This window comes from Talaromyces marneffei, chromosome 1, assembly GCF_009556855.1.
Source record: "Talaromyces marneffei chromosome 1, complete sequence".
NCBI lineage: Eukaryota > Fungi > Ascomycota > Eurotiomycetes > Eurotiales > Trichocomaceae > Talaromyces > Talaromyces marneffei.
This window is the reverse complement of record NC_072348.1, coordinates 2317952-2333784: the sequence shown is the minus strand read 5'-3', so window position 1 is coordinate 2333784 and position 15833 is coordinate 2317952. Positions and strand designations below refer to the sequence as shown.

Below are 15833 nucleotides of genomic sequence, written 5' to 3'. Positions count from 1 at the left end.
TTCGGCAGCTTCGCAGCTCGCCCGTTATCTCCCGGCACGATGTCCGCTGCTAAGATTAAGGCTCAAAATATCATTGACGAGAACAAAGTTGGTGGGTTTACTCCTTTTTTTCGATTTGTCGTCGGTGTGAGTGTGTTTTTGCTGACTCGCAGTGTTAAAAACAGTTGTGTTCTCGAAGTCCTACTGTCCATACTGCAAGTCGACAAAGTCGCTTTTGACCAGTCTCGGTGCGCAATACTACGTTCTCGAGTTGGATCAAGTTGGTACGTCATCCTCGCGATATTCGTTTATATTGGGGAAGAACTTGTGAAAACTAACTGTTGTTGTTGCTTTGAATAGATGACGGCGCCGCTATCCAAGACGCTCTCGAAGAAATCACCAGCCAGCGTTCCGTCCCCAACATCTTCATTAACAAGCAGCACATTGGTGGAAACTCCGACCTGCAGGCTCGCAAGAACGAGTTGCCTCAGTTGTTGAAGGATGTTGGTGCTTTGTAAATAAGTTGTTTATTCTAAGGAATTAATCGTTCCTATTGTTTCGCAATTGTTTTATATGATTAGGCGGTAGACTGAATGCGATTACAATATAGCCTAAGTTCATATTCATGATTCAATTGTTTAAGAGAGATTACATATATACATCGATTTTGCATTCTATCTTACAACATCGTAACCATATCTAAAGTAGGCGAAGTGGAGAGATCCATCTGGTACAGGTTGGAATTAGATAACCTTCTGCGTAACAGTCCCAACAGGCCGCTCCACAATACCCATGGTACCTTCAACGATACTCTGTCTTGCGGGCTCGCTCGCAACCTGTTTACCAGCAAGATAGTTCAGCCACACGCAACGACTAACCCGTTCATCGGCAACTCGACCAAGCCATTGAATAGGTTCCTTAGGATCCCGCTGGAAAAGCGCATCGAGGGCACCCCGTTGATCGCGTAACAGAAGGAGGACTTGCCCCTTGGGGATATTCTTACGAGATCCGCCGCCAAGCAAGGTCTTGAATTCACTGATTCCCTGTCCAAAGGCTTCGTCATCGAATTCACTGCGCAGAGGTGCAACCTGACCACCGCTTGATTTTTCCAATTCTTTGATTCTAGCAATGTCCTTCTGTGCTCGGTTCGTCATATGTCGCACCCAAGCATCCCGCAAATGCATGAAATCCGTATTGCGTGTCGGCACAATTCGAATCGCAGTGCGGATGTTACCTTCCTTCAGTATCGAGGTCCATGCCGCCTCGCCATGTTCGGGGTCAAGGAGCAACTTCTTCAACGCATCCCGTTCCGTAGATACAAGCGACGTTGCTGCTGCTGCCGCACCCACGGTGGTGGGTTGACCCTCCGCCCCAATAGAAGGGGCCTGCACTCCGGCATGGACCAGTCGTCGCTGAAGGGTTCCAATATCTGACTTGGCCACATACACGCCGACAACATATACCTGAATTGACAGGAACGAGACAGACCGTATTCCGAATCCAAGCAATTGGTATTCCTCTTCAGATTCAGGCGCAATAGGCAAGTCCTGGCCGGGGGTCAATGACATGTCGCTCATTGACTTGGGGAGTTTAATGGTTGTCGGAAATAGCGGCACAGAGCTGTTTCCCGTCTCGACCTGTTCGGCGCCGTCTTGACCTTGGATGCGGATCACGGATGGGCTGCTGGGGAATTCGGAGGGCCCGTCAAGCTTGATACTGCTGTTATTCGAATTGTCGTTCTTTGTTTTATTTTCTCCTTCTTTGGACGTTTTATCTTTGTCTTCCGGTAATCCAAAAGCGTTGCTTTTGACCATCCCATACATCGTAGCACCGCATAGGACGATACCGGCCGCGGAGAGCGCCATACGACGTCTGTAGTGTGCAATAGCAGCTGCATCTTGGGCTTGGTTAGGCTTTCGTGGAGGTACCGAAGATCGAAGGGGGTTGACTTCTCCGACTCGTTTGTTGGGAGAAGCTGTGGAACGCAAGCTGGAGCTGGTGGACAGTTGACGAGATGATCCGACTGAAGAGTCTGCAGTCCGGGCCAATAGACGCGGACGTACCTGTCGTAGACATTGTCGACAGGCAGTTGGAGGCAGCATCTTGACGTTACTCAGAGAATGCTCTTTAGGCTCACTCTTTTATCAATTGTGTTGTTTTTAATTGCGGTTTCACTCTGAAAAGGAATGACGACACGACAAACATCGGTTGCCATCACGTGATTCATTACCATCATTTTAGGAACGCATTTTTTGTAGAAAAATATTTACCAAGATTCAAAAGAACCAGGAAGGCTATTACTTGGAAGGGAATTGAACTTAATTGTTGGCATTCATTCTGAATGTCTCCGCAATTCATGCAGTAACTCAGCAACATGGGTATCATCATATATAAACTGTGTAGCCCGTCTTAAAAGCTTCTATCCTCGATAATCTGCATCGTCGTTATCCCCGACACCTCGATTTCTTGTGCTTCTTCGATTCTGCCTGTTATTCTGACCACTTTCCTCAACAGCAGTAGCACCAGTTGTCTCAGTTGGTTGGTTCACCGTACGCCTTGAGCCCACGCTGCGAGCCAATTTCGCCTCAAAATCATCATTCGCTTCTCCTTCGGCAGGAGCATTCCGCCCATAAACTTTTCTTACTAAACCAGATACTCCGCTTTCGCCGACCTCAATCTTTCCCCTAGGCCCAACCATGTACTCAATGACTTCTTCCCCGCCATCCATCTCTCTATTCCGGACCAGATATCCTTCCTTACACAGCCGTTGTAGTAGACGATCTGTACGGTCGATGGGCGTATATTGCTCGATATTGGTTCTTTTCAAGTACCTATCCAGCTTTTGTTCGAGAATGGAGCCACCTGATAGAGTGATGACTGATATAATGAACGTGTAGAGCGCTGTATAGGTACTGTCAAGGAAGGATGTCGGCGCTTTTGATGGAGGTAATATCTCCGGCGTGCGGAACGAAGGAGGTAGGGTGCTCATTACCATCCAGGACTTGGTAGCTGTAGATGGCTTTTCGACACGTTGCGCCGCTAAGTAGATACATAATCAGTTATAAGATCTCGACCTCTATGCCATGCGAATATACTCACCCCTACGCTGAGTGATGGTCACTTTCTCCTTCGCCGGCAATTCTATCATTTGCATGCCAAACCGATGTCGCAAAACCTTCTGTGCCTCATCAAACACCAACTTGAACTGCCTTGCGCCCTGTTCACCTAATACTTTTGCACTGATATCTGTTCTTCGGATCGGCAATCGTGCGTACTCGCTAGATAGTGCCAGTCGCACCATCTTCTTCACCATGACATCTGTGCTGCTCGGGGCGCGATGTCCCTCGTCTTCACTAGCGTCGGATGCAGACGCATTATCTTGGGATTGTCGCCGGCGTTGTGAAGGACGTCCTTCATCGTCTGTATTTGTGTTGTTTGGTTGCTCGGCGTTCTGGATAAATTGTTAGATACAAGTGCGGCGCAAATTGAGTCGCGACGGAATTCTTCGTCAACGAGTACGTACAGCACGGCGTTTGCGTCCAGGAGGCATGGCTGCAATATATAGCGTTGAAAGTACTTTTTAATGTGTTTTTTGAAAACTGTTTATATCGAATAACGTTGAGAAACATGGATTTGCTGAAGAAGCAGAAGGAGTGTCGATATCGAAGACGCGCGGGACGCGTTAATTACCTAGAAGCTTGAACCTGCCATAACTACAGTGGGGCCGCCCTCTGTTTTTTTGGATCAACTACAACTACAACACAACAGAACAGCCAATGTTCAGATTATTAATATGCTCTTCGTGACTATATATTACACATTAGCACCCAGAAAGACCACGGACACCCCCAGACTCGATGTATGAACAGGTAACATTGCCGTATGCCGTCGCGTTCTGTGAGGGAAGAAGATCCACGTTCTGAAAATCGATGTTATAGCATGGATGAACATTCGAGCAAGAAACCGAAGCGGCGCGCGAGACTCCATTCAAATATCCTGTGAAGTTGACAAAGGCAACATTCGAGATGGCTATGAGACTGGTTCCTTTGAAAGTTCCATTATCTCCGGTGTCTTGGGTAATGGCAGGACCTGCACTGGCTCCTTGAACATTGAAATTCGAGAAGAGGATGTTCTCGACTGTACCCCAACCACCACCATTTGGCAAGCCGGCACTTTCGTACGATCTTTGTAGGACTCGTCCGCCCATGTATGTCTTGATGTAAGCCGCGTTGTGCATATCCTTGTTATAACCGATGATCTGTATGCTGGTTAGCATCTTTCACAATGGATGTCGTTTCAACTCTACATACATCGACATTGTCTATCACCACATTCTTGACCGAAGCATCCTCAAGGTACTGGCCAAGGCTACCAATGGCGATGCCGTTACCACCATGGCACGCTACGTTCGAGACGCGGACATTGTAAGAGCGTGGTTTGATGGCAACGCAGTCATCTCCACCCTGATACGTGAAACCGTTCAATTCAATGTTGTTTGCATCCATGGTATCTAGAAAATGCATTAGCCCCGTTTCATTCGTCTATACACTGGACATGGGCTTTTAATACCAAAACCATCTGTGTTCTGCACCCAATTGGTACCATATGGAGCATTTACCGCAGTTGCATTGCATGTAATGTTGTTGAAGACCATGTTTGTTCCATTCATGATATTCAACGACCATAAAGGAGGATCCTTGACAGTGAAATCTTCTACAAGGACTTCTGACACATTCCAGAAGACGAAAGGCATCGGTCTTCCAGGCTGGGTGACACCTTGTTCGACATTGTACCAAGCGTTACCATTGCCATAGATCTGCCCCGTCCCATGTCCCTCAATGGTAATATGGTCTCCGGTTAGAACAAAACCAGCGTGGTGGTTTTGAAAGGTGATCGGATAAGAGTGGTTGCGCCAGTAGTCGAGAGCATCCGAGAACTGTCATCGATTAGTATATCATTTTTCATAGAGTGTATCCTATCACGTACTGTCCACACACCACGCCAGTCAATTACAACATTGCTCACAATAGGATTGAGCCTAGTTGCAATCCAATAATTCTGATCCTCGGGAAAGACGATGGTGCCATCTTTTCCACAGCGCGAGAACGCCTCTAGGATGTTCGGGACATCGTCTCGCTTCCCTCCTAGAGCCGTTACATTACAGACTTTGCCCTTTTGCCATACTCCTCCCTTGGAGGCCGCTGCTGCAAAAGCTGTCGAACAGATAGTGAGAGGTAGAAGGTTCCTGAGCCAATACATTCTCAATGGTATTTGCTCATAAGGCAACGATTTAGATGTGAAATCTATATCTGACTTGCACCACCAGCAGATTCGTTTACGCCCACTCCTTTAATGATAATTTTTCTTCGACTACAACGTTAACCAACATAATTGAGCATTGAAATTGACCCGACCAAGAATTTTCCCGTCTGAAAGCACCATGCTCCCATTTTCGTTTAATTCGGTCTGTATTGACCCGACCATTTTCCGCGGGTCAATAAACACTGTATCAGGAAAGGCGAGGATGGTGACCGATCATGATTCCAACAATTCCAATTGCGGGGGAAAGGAATGAAGCTAGTCTGGGGTCGATCGCCTTCTTTACTTTCCTAATCGACGACGAAACAATTTTCAACGGAAACATGGCATCCTATGAGAATCGCTCTGGATGTGCGGGCTGTAGTAGGGCTTGGGGAAGCACATGGACTCCTCAAGTGCGGGATGCTTCAATATTTCCACCAATGACTTGGCATATTAGTTTCGAATTTGTGGTGCTTGTTAACATAGCTATATGCATTGCCCGCGAATCAAGGAAGAATATGCTTAACAAGCATCAGTAGCTTATTATTAGTGAGTGCTGCTCGGGATATTACTTCGGATATTAGTTGGCAGGAATTGTGGCGAGATCAATCGAAAGCCCTAATTAGGCTATGATATTAAGAGCAATTGTTCCATGCATGCCCTGAGATTTTGGACATGGGAGTGTAGGAAATTGGAGTTGGGGACTCGCTATTCCTTGTTCCTGAATAACGGATTGACCTTATCAAGTTCGTTATGGTCTTGTTAAGCAAAATTAGCCTCGTCCAGTTCTGGACGCTGGCCCTCTCTGTTACAGCAGAGGCTGGTAACTGCTGGAGGAATACAACTTGCACCGGTCCCATTGATACTTCCTTTCCCGGTGCATGGGAGAAGAACATCTATGCTCCTGCTTCACGTCAAGTCCGTCCGCAAAGTATTCTCGAAGCCTCCGATTCACGGACAGACTTCAAAGTAGGCTCTGGCCACAATGTCCTGACGGGAAATGGTTCTCAGATTGTCTTTGACTTTGGTATTGAAGTTGGTGGAATTGTCTCCGTGAACTATACGGCTTCAGCTGCAGGCTCAGCCTTGAATCTAGCATTCAGCGAGGCCAAGAACTGGATTGGAAAATTCTCAGACTCCTCGAATGGTGCTTTCAAGCGGGGAGATGGTTACCTCACGTGTTACATCACAGAAGCTGGAGAGGGTGTATACACCATCCCTGACAACAAGTTGCGTGGTGGATTCAGATATCTGACCGTGTTCCTTACTACCAATGACACAAGCGATGCTACTCTGGAGGTGAATGATATCACCCTAGAGATAGGGTTCCTTCCGACATGGTCCAATCTACGCGCCTACCAGGGTTACTTCCACAGTAACGATGAACTTCTCAACCGAATCTGGTACAGTGGTGCCTATACCATCCAGACCAATATGGTACCTGTAAACACTGGTCGTCAGATCCCTGCAGTGGCCTATGGATGGGATAACAATGCCACCCTTGGACCTGGAGATACTATCATCGTTGATGGTGCGAAAAGAGATCGTGCTGTTTGGCCTGGAGATATGGGAATTGCAGTTCCTGCAACTTTTGTCAGTATTGGTGATTTGGAAAGTGTGAAGAATGGATTGCAGGTTATGTACAATACCCAGGTACGATCCTCCATAAACCATCCCCAACGTATTTATCCATGCTCACGATAACTAGGCTTCAACTGGTGCCTTTGCGGAATCAGGTCCGCCCCTGAGCCAGAAAGGATCTGACACTTATCATATGTGGTCTATGATTGGAACATACAACTGTGTCCTCTTCACGAACGACACAGACTTCCTTCAGCTAAATTGGGCAAAATACCAGCTAGCCATGAATTATGTCTACGGAAAGGTTGGTCCCAGCGGCCTGCTAAACGTTACGGGAACCCGAGATTGGGCTCGGTGGCAGCAGGGATTCAATAACTCTGAGGCTCAGATGATGCAAGTCACTTACTATACACCGTATCGATGTTGTCGCGATATCACTAACAGCATTATAGTCTATACCATACCCTGAACACGGGGGCACAGCTTGCTGAATGGGCTGGTGACACCACTGGCCTGTCCAGCAACTGGACCGCAAGAGCCAAGGATCTGGCAGTAGCTGTCAATGCCGATTGCTTCGATGATGCATACGGTGCATTCAAGGATAACGCAACCGCGACAACTCTATATCCTCAAGATGCAAACAGTATGGCTATTCTATTTGGACTTGTTGATCAGGACCGCGTACAGGGCATTTCCCAACGGCTGACCGAAAACTGGACACCTATTGGAGCCGTTGCCCCAGAGTTACCTGAGAATATCTCTCCGTTCATCTCCTCTTTTGAGATTCAAGCCCACTTTGAGGCTGGACAATCGGACAGAGCATTAGACTTGATCCGACGTTCTTGGGGTTGGTACATCAACAACCCCAATGGTACAGAAAGTACCGTGATAGAAGGCTACCTTCGAAACGCAACTTTCGGATATCGCAGCAGCCGTGGATATGATTATGATGCTTCATACATCTCTCACGCACATGGCTGGTCAGCCGGACCCACGTCAGCATTGATTAACTACGTTCTTGGTCTGTCTCTCACCGGCCGGGCTGGATCAACATGGCGGTTGGCGCCGCAGTTTGGTGATTTGACCTCTGTCGAAGGAGGGTTTACTTCTTCCCTGGGTCGATTCCAGGCTGCTTGGAGTCGAGAGTCTACAAAGTCGTCGTCGTATGAACTGTCGTTCAAGGTACCTACAGGAACACAAGGCACTGTTGTCATTCCGCCAGTCAATGGGAAAGGGTCGAAAGTGACTTTGAATGGAAAGAGTGTAAAATGGGGAAGCGAAGAGACGAAGACGATCTCTATCATGAAGGGAGGCTCTTATAGGATTACTGTTCGCAGCAACTAGCAGGTACAGGCATGGTTGCCATTAGGGCTTGAAAATAGGTCATAGTTATTTTGCAGAATATGCAATTTAATACTGCCCAATCAGCTTATAATTAATATGTCCTAACGGCCAATCATATCCTCTCCACCAGAAGTAGATCGGTTTGTCCAATCAGAATACGGTTTAGATGTTCAAAATTTATCACTAACCCGCGATATTATACGAAGTCATGTCACAAGGCGCAAGGGAGGGAAACTACGATATATATAAACCACGCATTTCAATCGATTCCTTCTGAAATCCCTATTATCACTCTCAAGCAATACCAGATACATAGCCATGCACTCGATAGCACCCAGTCAATCACAGAGAAGAAAACCTTGGATTGAAACGCCATTGATTGAATCAGCGGCACTCTCGAAGGTGGCAGGATGGTAAGGATGATTTGATTCCGTCAAAATCACCTTAATAGGAAATTTTGTAACTAAATTGATGTCTTGATATTTTAGTCGGATTTTCCTGAAATTGGACTGTTTACAACCTTCTGGTAGTTTCAAATCAAGGCCAGTCAAATGTTCATCCATAACCTTTATCTCATAAAATCACTGACTGTTAACAGAGGAATCGGCAACTTGATCCTTTCCCATTTATCTGATCCATCAAACAATGGCAAAAAGCTACACTTTTACAGCTCCTCAGGCGGCAACGCTGGTCTAGCAGCTGTAGTGGCCGCACGCGAGTTGGGCTGTGCTTGCACTGTCGTTGTACCTCATAGCACAAAACAGCATACGATTGATAAGCTGCGTGCGGCTGGTGCAAGCGAGGTGCTACAACATGGTGCTAGTTGGTTTGAAGCCGATACGTTTCTTCGGGAGACGTTCGTCGATGTGCCGAAGCAGCAGGAATCTGCAGATGTTGCCGAAAATGATGGCGTCAAGAATGTATATGTGCATCCTTTTGATAATCCGATCATTTGGGAAGGACACTCTACTATCATATCTGAGCTGGTTGACCAGTTACCGGCTCGTGAGGACGGGGACGACAGTCAGTTCCCTGCAGATGTTGTTATATGTAGCGTCGGTGGAGGGGGGTTATTCAATGGTATTATCCACGGCCTTAGTGAATATAACATATCCCATCCAACAGCCGGGCCAAGGGAAAAGAAATTGGATGTGCTCGCCGTCGAAACCAAAGGAGCAGACTCCCTCGCCTACTCATTACAGAGCGGGAAACTGGCATCTCTCGACGCAATTACATCCATAGCAACTACTCTAGGTGCCCTGTGTGTGGCACCAAAAGCCTTTCAAAATGCGCGTGAACCACCGGAAGGAGTCAAGGTTACGAGTGTGGTGGTGTCCGATGCCGAAGCGGCTAGGGGGGTGGTTACATTCGCGGATGAGATGCGTATCCTTGTCGAGCCAGCTTGTGGGGTATCCATAGATGTTGCACTAGGTGAGAGGTTGAGGAGTGCTGTCTTAGAAAGGGAGTTGGGGCCCGATAGTCGTGTTGTGGTTGTTGTTTGTGGTGGTTCAGCTGTGACACCCGAGGTTGTAGCTGAGTATCGCTTACGACTTGCACAGGGTTGGGTCTGATTACTCTATTAAATTAAATTTTTATAATGGAGATCGGGAGAGCCTTCGGGAATAAACCCTAATGAGGTGCGTGATACTCTGCTTGTTTATGTACAATCGTAGACTGAGAATGACACGGATCGCAGTGTATACAAGATCCCTTCTCATATTTAGCGCTGATCCATGATAAGAATATTGCTTCATTAATGACAACCGCTCTATGTTCGTGAGAGCATCCTCCTCTATCTCATCTCGCGCAAATCCTTGCGCATTCTAGTCGCTATCACTAGCACTACCAGCGTCACCCTCTGCATCCTCATCCTCATTAACCTGTATATTCTCATTCAAGATATACTCAGCTTTCTGAAGAGCAGATTTGATATCCTTATGATCGCCATAGACAAGATCCACCGGTTTCTGACCGTGTTTGTTTCGCACTCGCGGGTCGCAGCCTGCATCGCACATCATTTCAATCATCTCCAAACCCAAGTCTGGGTCTTTCTCGTTGGCAAAACGGGCTGCTACATGGAGTGGGGTATCTTGGTCGAGGCGGGTTAGGGGGTCGCATTCGAAGTATTGGATATCGAAAAGGGAGTCCATGACATCGACTAAGCAAGACATGCATAGTTAGTAGATTGAACAGCACCGAGGGGATGATGTCTGGACACTTACAGCTACCATACATGGCGCAAATATGTAGGGCATAGTTTCCCAGTGCATCTTTGACATTATTGAAGAACTCCGCTACCTCCTCGTTGGTTTTCTCCGACATGCTATCGAGAACTTGTTCGATGAGATGTTGTTGGTCCCGTCGGCAGGCCTCGACGACCAATTCGCGGGGAGATGCACCCTGAGTAAATTAGTGTGTTAGTGGTAAACAATCCAATCGAGTTTTTTGGTGCGAATACCTCATCGTCTGCCATTACTCTGCTGCCTGGAATAGGCAAATCTATTACAAGCCGGAACTCAGGGAATATGCACTTCGCTGATATCAAGGGCGAGTTGTCTTGCTGATACCGCTATAAACCAGAAGAATATGTGTATAACGATATTGATCCGAAATTGAAGATATGCAAGAAGAATAATGTTCAAAACGAGGATGTCAATCACGGAGGAGGGGTTGGTGGTTATATTGCGGTCGTATCGGAGGCCTTCGATTCGGGATAATAAGCGGAGAGAAGCAGCTTCAGGTCAAATTTAAAAGATACGCGTATTCAGAGAAAGAATATCTTCACCTGTAATGAAGTGTCAAAAATATTACTTCCAGGCAGGTACACATCCCAGACAGACTGGTAAACAATATGTCGTCTATCGGAAGAATTAATTATCCGGTCTTATCGTCAACATTCCCCCGCGCCTAAAGAACTGCCACAGCTTAAATCAGCGCCTGCCGCTACCTAACCCAATACGGACTGCACGAGCTGCTTTTTTGATGCCGTCGAGCTTTGCATAATTTGGCGCGCGGCAAGAACCTCATCTGCAGATTTCAAGTTTTGACAGCTAGAACGATACGATACACTTTCTATCAAACATGCCTCTGACGTGTATGTCCTTTGCGCTGCTTGCGCGCATCCTTCGTACCTCGCGAACTACGACGAAAGAAACTGACTGCTTTTTTTTGCTAGTTTGTCCCCACTGCAGCAATGCGCTGACCGTCTCTCGAGCCGACCCTTCGACGGCCTACCCAATGGGTGTGAATCGCTTCCAATGTCGCACTTGTCCGTATCAGTTTGTGATCGATCGTCTAGTAAGCGAAGCAATTTCCAACGAGTCTCCGGGTACCACGAACACCGTATGCTGATAGCTGGATAGTATGTCGAAGAGAAGGTGTTGAAGCAAAAGGAGGTGGAAGTAGTCTTCAATGATGAGGAAATGTTCAAGAATGCCGATAAACTTCCAGGTATGATCTTGTCGTCGTCGTTCTTTGCGCGATATCGACGACGTCTAGACATGAAATGGGCTGATGATCTTCTCTACTCTTTAGTTCAATGTCCATCGGATACTTGCAACGGCGAGTATGCTTATTTCTACCAACTACAAATTCGCAGTGCTGACGAGCCGATGACTACTTTTTTGAGGGTGGGTTTCGAGTCTCTTGATATTTTGTTGTCTGTCTAACTCGGCTGTAGTGCACCACCTGCGCCAAGACCTGGAGAGATTAATGAGAAACACCAATCATTTTTACGATATATACGCATTGGACACATACGCATTGGATACGGTTTCATTTGAAGAGAGCTAAGCGATTGATCATTCGCATCCCCTTACTACGGTTGACTAGCGTGCGGCGTTGAAAAGGTTTTTTATATACCCCGCATGAGCTATTGGCGTTGAGTTTTTGCATGATACACAGCACACAAATCAATTGGATTAGTTACGACTAGACACTTTTAAGCAAACTACATGTCTTTTCTTTTTTTAACCTAGCCAACAGTCAATTCCCGTGCGTTCTACGTAATAAACTTAGGACGTACTACGTACGGGTAGGGTAGCAAACGGGCAAGACAGGATTGAATCTGGTTCGTATCTATCAAACGGTAACAAAACATTAAACTAACTCTAGGTCAACCGTGGCAACTTGCAAACACCAAAATTTGCTCAGATAGTATCACAGGACAGATCCTCCAATCATCGTCTGATTATCAAGATGTGCTATGTGTACCAGTTCGAGTTAATCATGTTGAGCGGAGCTCAGGCCGAGCATGTGGAACTCAACCGCCACTAAGAATTCACTACCAGCAACCTTGACGACAGTGCCGCAGAGTTTTCCCCCCTAGCAACATATATCATAATACCTAGTAGGTACGTTTTGCACGACCGCGCACTGTCTCGAGTTTTAACTACTACGAGGATATGATGTGGGTAAGCAGCAATGGATGAAATTTTTGAGCCCGAAAGACCCGTTTGGCGTTGCTGCCCAGTTTGTCTGCAGCACGACCCGACCCAAGAGAGGAATTTTGAATTTTCCCAGTTACAATTAATTGTTCAAGGCTGTATGTAGTTCGGACGTAGCTATAGCCACCACTGACACGCTACGTGTTTAGAATTTTGCGACTGCACATGGAAGCAGAGGTGAGAATTTGTTGTTCGGGATTGTGGGTCTACCGAGGGGTCGAAGGAGGGGTATACCCTACGCACTTTTTCAACATGTATACACCGTACAGCCTCTCTGTTGTGTTAGAAAAAGCATTGAGCAAGGGGCGAGGATTATTCGTAGACAAACAGTAGATGGGAAATGACCGGTAAAGAGCTACTCGAATAGGGGGGGGGGTCTGCTTTCAAACTCTTCGGCGCATATCGCCGGATCATTGGGGGGTCGCAACCAAGGCAGCAGCAGCACGCAGCCCCTCTATGAAAGGAAAAAGTGAAAAAAAAAATTTATCAAAGGAAAGTGGGGCGGGCACCAAAGTCGCAGCAGCCCAGCCGTCGTTGGTCGTAGTTGCCTCTCGCTTGCCCCTCCATATAAGACTTTCCCCTCCTCCACCCACAGAAATTTTTCTTCTCTCTTTTCCCTCCTCGTCAGCTTCAGTACGTATAAACCCTCCCCCCATCAACTCTCTTTTCCATCCTCCGTCTTCCTCTTTTCATCTCTCCATCAACTAACTCTTCTCTGCTCAGCACCTCTACGCATTTGGGCCGTAGTATCTGAGCAATTCCTAGAACTCATCTAGTCATCTCCAAGAAACTACATTAGTTCTCAAAAACACACACAACCTTCACCATGGGGTGCGTTCTTCCTCGTCTCATCCCTGCAAATAGTTTTCTTTTTTCCATCATACTGACTGCTCTGCTCGCTCTAACAGTAAGGACGAGCGCACTCACATCAACATCGTCGTCATCGGACACGTCGACTCCGGCAAGTCCACCACCACCGGTCACTTGATCTACAAGTGCGGTGGTATTGACGCTCGTACCATTGAAAAGTTCGAGAAGGTTTGTTACAAGCATTCCCACAATAACTCGAAGAGCAAGTCACTGACCCTATCACAGGAAGCCAACGAACTCGGAAAGGGTTCCTTCAAGTATGCCTGGGTTTTGGACAAGCTCAAGGCTGAGCGTGAGCGTGGTATCACCATCGATATTGCTCTCTGGAAGTTCCAGACTGCCAAGTACGAGGTTACCGTCATTGACGCCCCCGGTCACCGTGATTTCATCAAGAACATGATCACTGGTACCTCCCAGGCCGATTGCGCTATTCTCATCATTGCCTCTGGTACTGGTGAATTCGAGGCTGGTATCTCCAAGGATGGCCAGACTCGTGAGCACGCTCTTTTGGCTTTCACCCTCGGTGTCCGTCAGCTCATTGTTGCCCTCAACAAGATGGACACTTGCAAGTGGTCTCAGGGTGAGTACTCGTACCTGCGTTTGGCCTTGAATATCTTACTAATGCACCATAGATCGTTACAACGAAATTGTCAAGGAGACTTCCAACTTCATCAAGAAGGTCGGATACAACCCTAAGAACGTTCCTTTCGTTCCTATCTCCGGTTTCAACGGTGACAACATGCTTGAGCCCTCCCCCAACTGCCCCTGGTACAAGGGTTGGGAGAAGGAGACCAAGGCCGGTAAGGTCACTGGTAAGACCCTCCTCGAGGCCATCGACGCCATTGAGCCCCCTACCCGTCCCGCCAACAAGGTTAGTCCCTCCTCGACTACTCAAACCCTCCTCATAAGTTCAGATTACTGACTCGTTCACAGCCCCTCCGTCTTCCCCTCCAGGATGTCTACAAGATCGGTGGTATTGGAACGGTTCCCGTCGGTCGTGTTGAGACTGGTACCATCGTTCCTGGTATGGTTGTCACCTTGTAAGTCACTCTCCTCGCTTATCCTACCTGAAATCATCATGTGCTAACTTGACACTCAGCGCTCCCGCCAACGTCACCACTGAAGTCAAGAGTGTTGAAATGCACCACCAGCAGCTCACTGCCGGTCAGCCCGGTGACAACGTTGGTTTCAACGTGAAGAACGTCTCCGTCAAGGAAATCCGTCGTGGTAACGTTGCTGGTGACAGCAAGAACGACCCCCCTGCCGGTGCTGCCTCCTTCAACGCCCAGGTCATCGTCCTCAACCACCCCGGTCAGGTCGGTGCTGGTTACGCCCCAGTCCTCGATTGCCACACTGCCCACATTGCTTGCAAGTTCGCTGAGCTCCTCGAGAAGATTGACCGTCGTACCGGAAAGTCTGTTGAGGACCACCCCAAGTTCATCAAGTCCGGTGACGCTGCCATCGTCAAGATGATTCCTTCCAAGCCCATGTGTGTTGAGGCTTTCACCGAGTACCCTCCTCTCGGTCGTTTCGCCGTTCGCGAGTAAGTTTTATCTCCGTTGTCTATTTTCCATCCTTCCCTTCTCCTCCGTCTTCCATATATATTTTTTCAGTTATATGTGACTAACCACAAATCACGGGAATAGCATGCGTCAAACTGTTGCTGTCGGTGTTATCAAGTCCGTCGACAAGTCCACTGGTACTACCGGAAAGGTCACCAAGGCTGCCCAGAAGGCCACTGGTAAGAAATAAGTGCACGATCTTGGGTGAAAATCTCATGCGTGAACGAATTATTTCTTTATGATCAGGGCTGGTTTAGCTAGAAAATGGACATATTTTAGACTTGTCTGAAAAATGACTCAATGAGAATTATGATTTCCTTTGTTTCTCAACCTCTTCGCCTATCTTGAATGTATTCGTAGCTTGTAAAGAAGAACATCGACGACTATTTCGATGTTGTCGTGCCATACGGTCCATTCCGATCTCATCAGAGAATATCGCAAATGTCGGTGGGTAACACTAGTATATATAGTCTAGTTAGTAGTCCTTGTACGTATTGGTTATTTGTCCATCTATTGAAACAACGTTGTTCGTTCACCCAGGTCTCTGCGTCCGTCATTCTGGAAGCATTTTTTTGTACTCCTTAAAGGTCTCTACGGATCCTAACTATAGTGTTGTTACGTACCATAATGATCAATGCATAATTAGACTACATGTTTAAGGTGTTCAAAATGGCGATATGGAAAGATTCCAATATTGACAGGGTTATATGACTAAATACAATAAATATTGATAAGGACAAAGAAGGAAAAG

At 47.1% G+C, this 15833-nt stretch overlaps 9 protein-coding genes across 9 annotated transcripts; 5 read left to right on the top strand and 4 right to left on the bottom strand.

The window, feature by feature from the left end:
- Positions 1-39: 39 nt before the first annotated feature.
- Positions 40-497, top strand: EYB26_000867 (uncharacterized protein; the record flags this gene model as incomplete). The annotated part of the gene is made up of 3 exons (XM_054260181.1): positions 40-91; positions 165-263; positions 340-497. 3 exons carry the CDS (start codon positions 40-42, stop codon positions 495-497), a joined length of 309 nt encoding a protein of 102 aa, XP_054116156.1.
- A 225-nt stretch (positions 498-722) lies between these two features.
- On the bottom strand, positions 723-2081 carry EYB26_000866 (uncharacterized protein; the record flags this gene model as incomplete). Its single annotated transcript, XM_054260180.1, has 1 exon — positions 723-2081. The coding sequence occupies one exon, from the start codon at positions 2079-2081 to the stop codon at positions 723-725; it is 1359 nt and encodes a 452-aa protein (XP_054116155.1).
- A 317-nt stretch (positions 2082-2398) lies between these two features.
- Positions 2399-3529, bottom strand: EYB26_000865 (uncharacterized protein; the record flags this gene model as incomplete). The annotated part of the gene is made up of 3 exons (XM_054260179.1): positions 2399-3018; positions 3079-3430; positions 3503-3529. The coding sequence occupies 3 exons, from the start codon at positions 3527-3529 to the stop codon at positions 2399-2401; spliced, it is 999 nt and encodes a 332-aa protein (XP_054116154.1).
- Positions 3530-3799: 270 nt separating this feature from the next.
- Positions 3800-5238, bottom strand: EYB26_000864 (uncharacterized protein; the record flags this gene model as incomplete). Its single annotated transcript, XM_054260178.1, has 4 exons — positions 3800-4237; positions 4290-4489; positions 4549-4915; positions 4966-5238. 4 exons carry the CDS (start codon positions 5236-5238, stop codon positions 3800-3802), a joined length of 1278 nt encoding a protein of 425 aa, XP_054116153.1.
- A 795-nt stretch (positions 5239-6033) lies between these two features.
- Positions 6034-8205, top strand: EYB26_000863 (uncharacterized protein; the record flags this gene model as incomplete). The annotated part of the gene is made up of 3 exons (XM_054260177.1): positions 6034-6933; positions 6989-7254; positions 7314-8205. 3 exons carry the CDS (start codon positions 6034-6036, stop codon positions 8203-8205), a joined length of 2058 nt encoding a protein of 685 aa, XP_054116152.1.
- Positions 8206-8523: 318 nt separating this feature from the next.
- On the top strand, positions 8524-9776 carry EYB26_000862 (uncharacterized protein; the record flags this gene model as incomplete). Its single annotated transcript, XM_054260176.1, has 3 exons — positions 8524-8618; positions 8694-8747; positions 8804-9776. The coding sequence occupies 3 exons, from the start codon at positions 8524-8526 to the stop codon at positions 9774-9776; spliced, it is 1122 nt and encodes a 373-aa protein (XP_054116151.1).
- A 252-nt stretch (positions 9777-10028) lies between these two features.
- EYB26_000861 (uncharacterized protein) lies at positions 10029-10678 on the bottom strand (the record flags this gene model as incomplete). Its single annotated transcript, XM_054260175.1, has 3 exons — positions 10029-10363; positions 10428-10605; positions 10664-10678. 3 exons carry the CDS (start codon positions 10676-10678, stop codon positions 10029-10031), a joined length of 528 nt encoding a protein of 175 aa, XP_054116150.1.
- Positions 10679-11286: 608 nt separating this feature from the next.
- Positions 11287-11917, top strand: EYB26_000860 (uncharacterized protein; the record flags this gene model as incomplete). Its single annotated transcript, XM_054260174.1, has 5 exons — positions 11287-11299; positions 11381-11502; positions 11568-11655; positions 11740-11834; positions 11885-11917. The coding sequence occupies 5 exons, from the start codon at positions 11287-11289 to the stop codon at positions 11915-11917; spliced, it is 351 nt and encodes a 116-aa protein (XP_054116149.1).
- Positions 11918-13476: 1559 nt separating this feature from the next.
- On the top strand, positions 13477-15272 carry EYB26_000859 (uncharacterized protein; the record flags this gene model as incomplete). The annotated part of the gene is made up of 7 exons (XM_054260173.1): positions 13477-13481; positions 13559-13688; positions 13746-14100; positions 14153-14391; positions 14454-14560; positions 14620-15063; positions 15167-15272. 7 exons carry the CDS (start codon positions 13477-13479, stop codon positions 15270-15272), a joined length of 1386 nt encoding a protein of 461 aa, XP_054116148.1.
- Between the last annotated feature and the right edge of the window lie 561 nt (positions 15273-15833).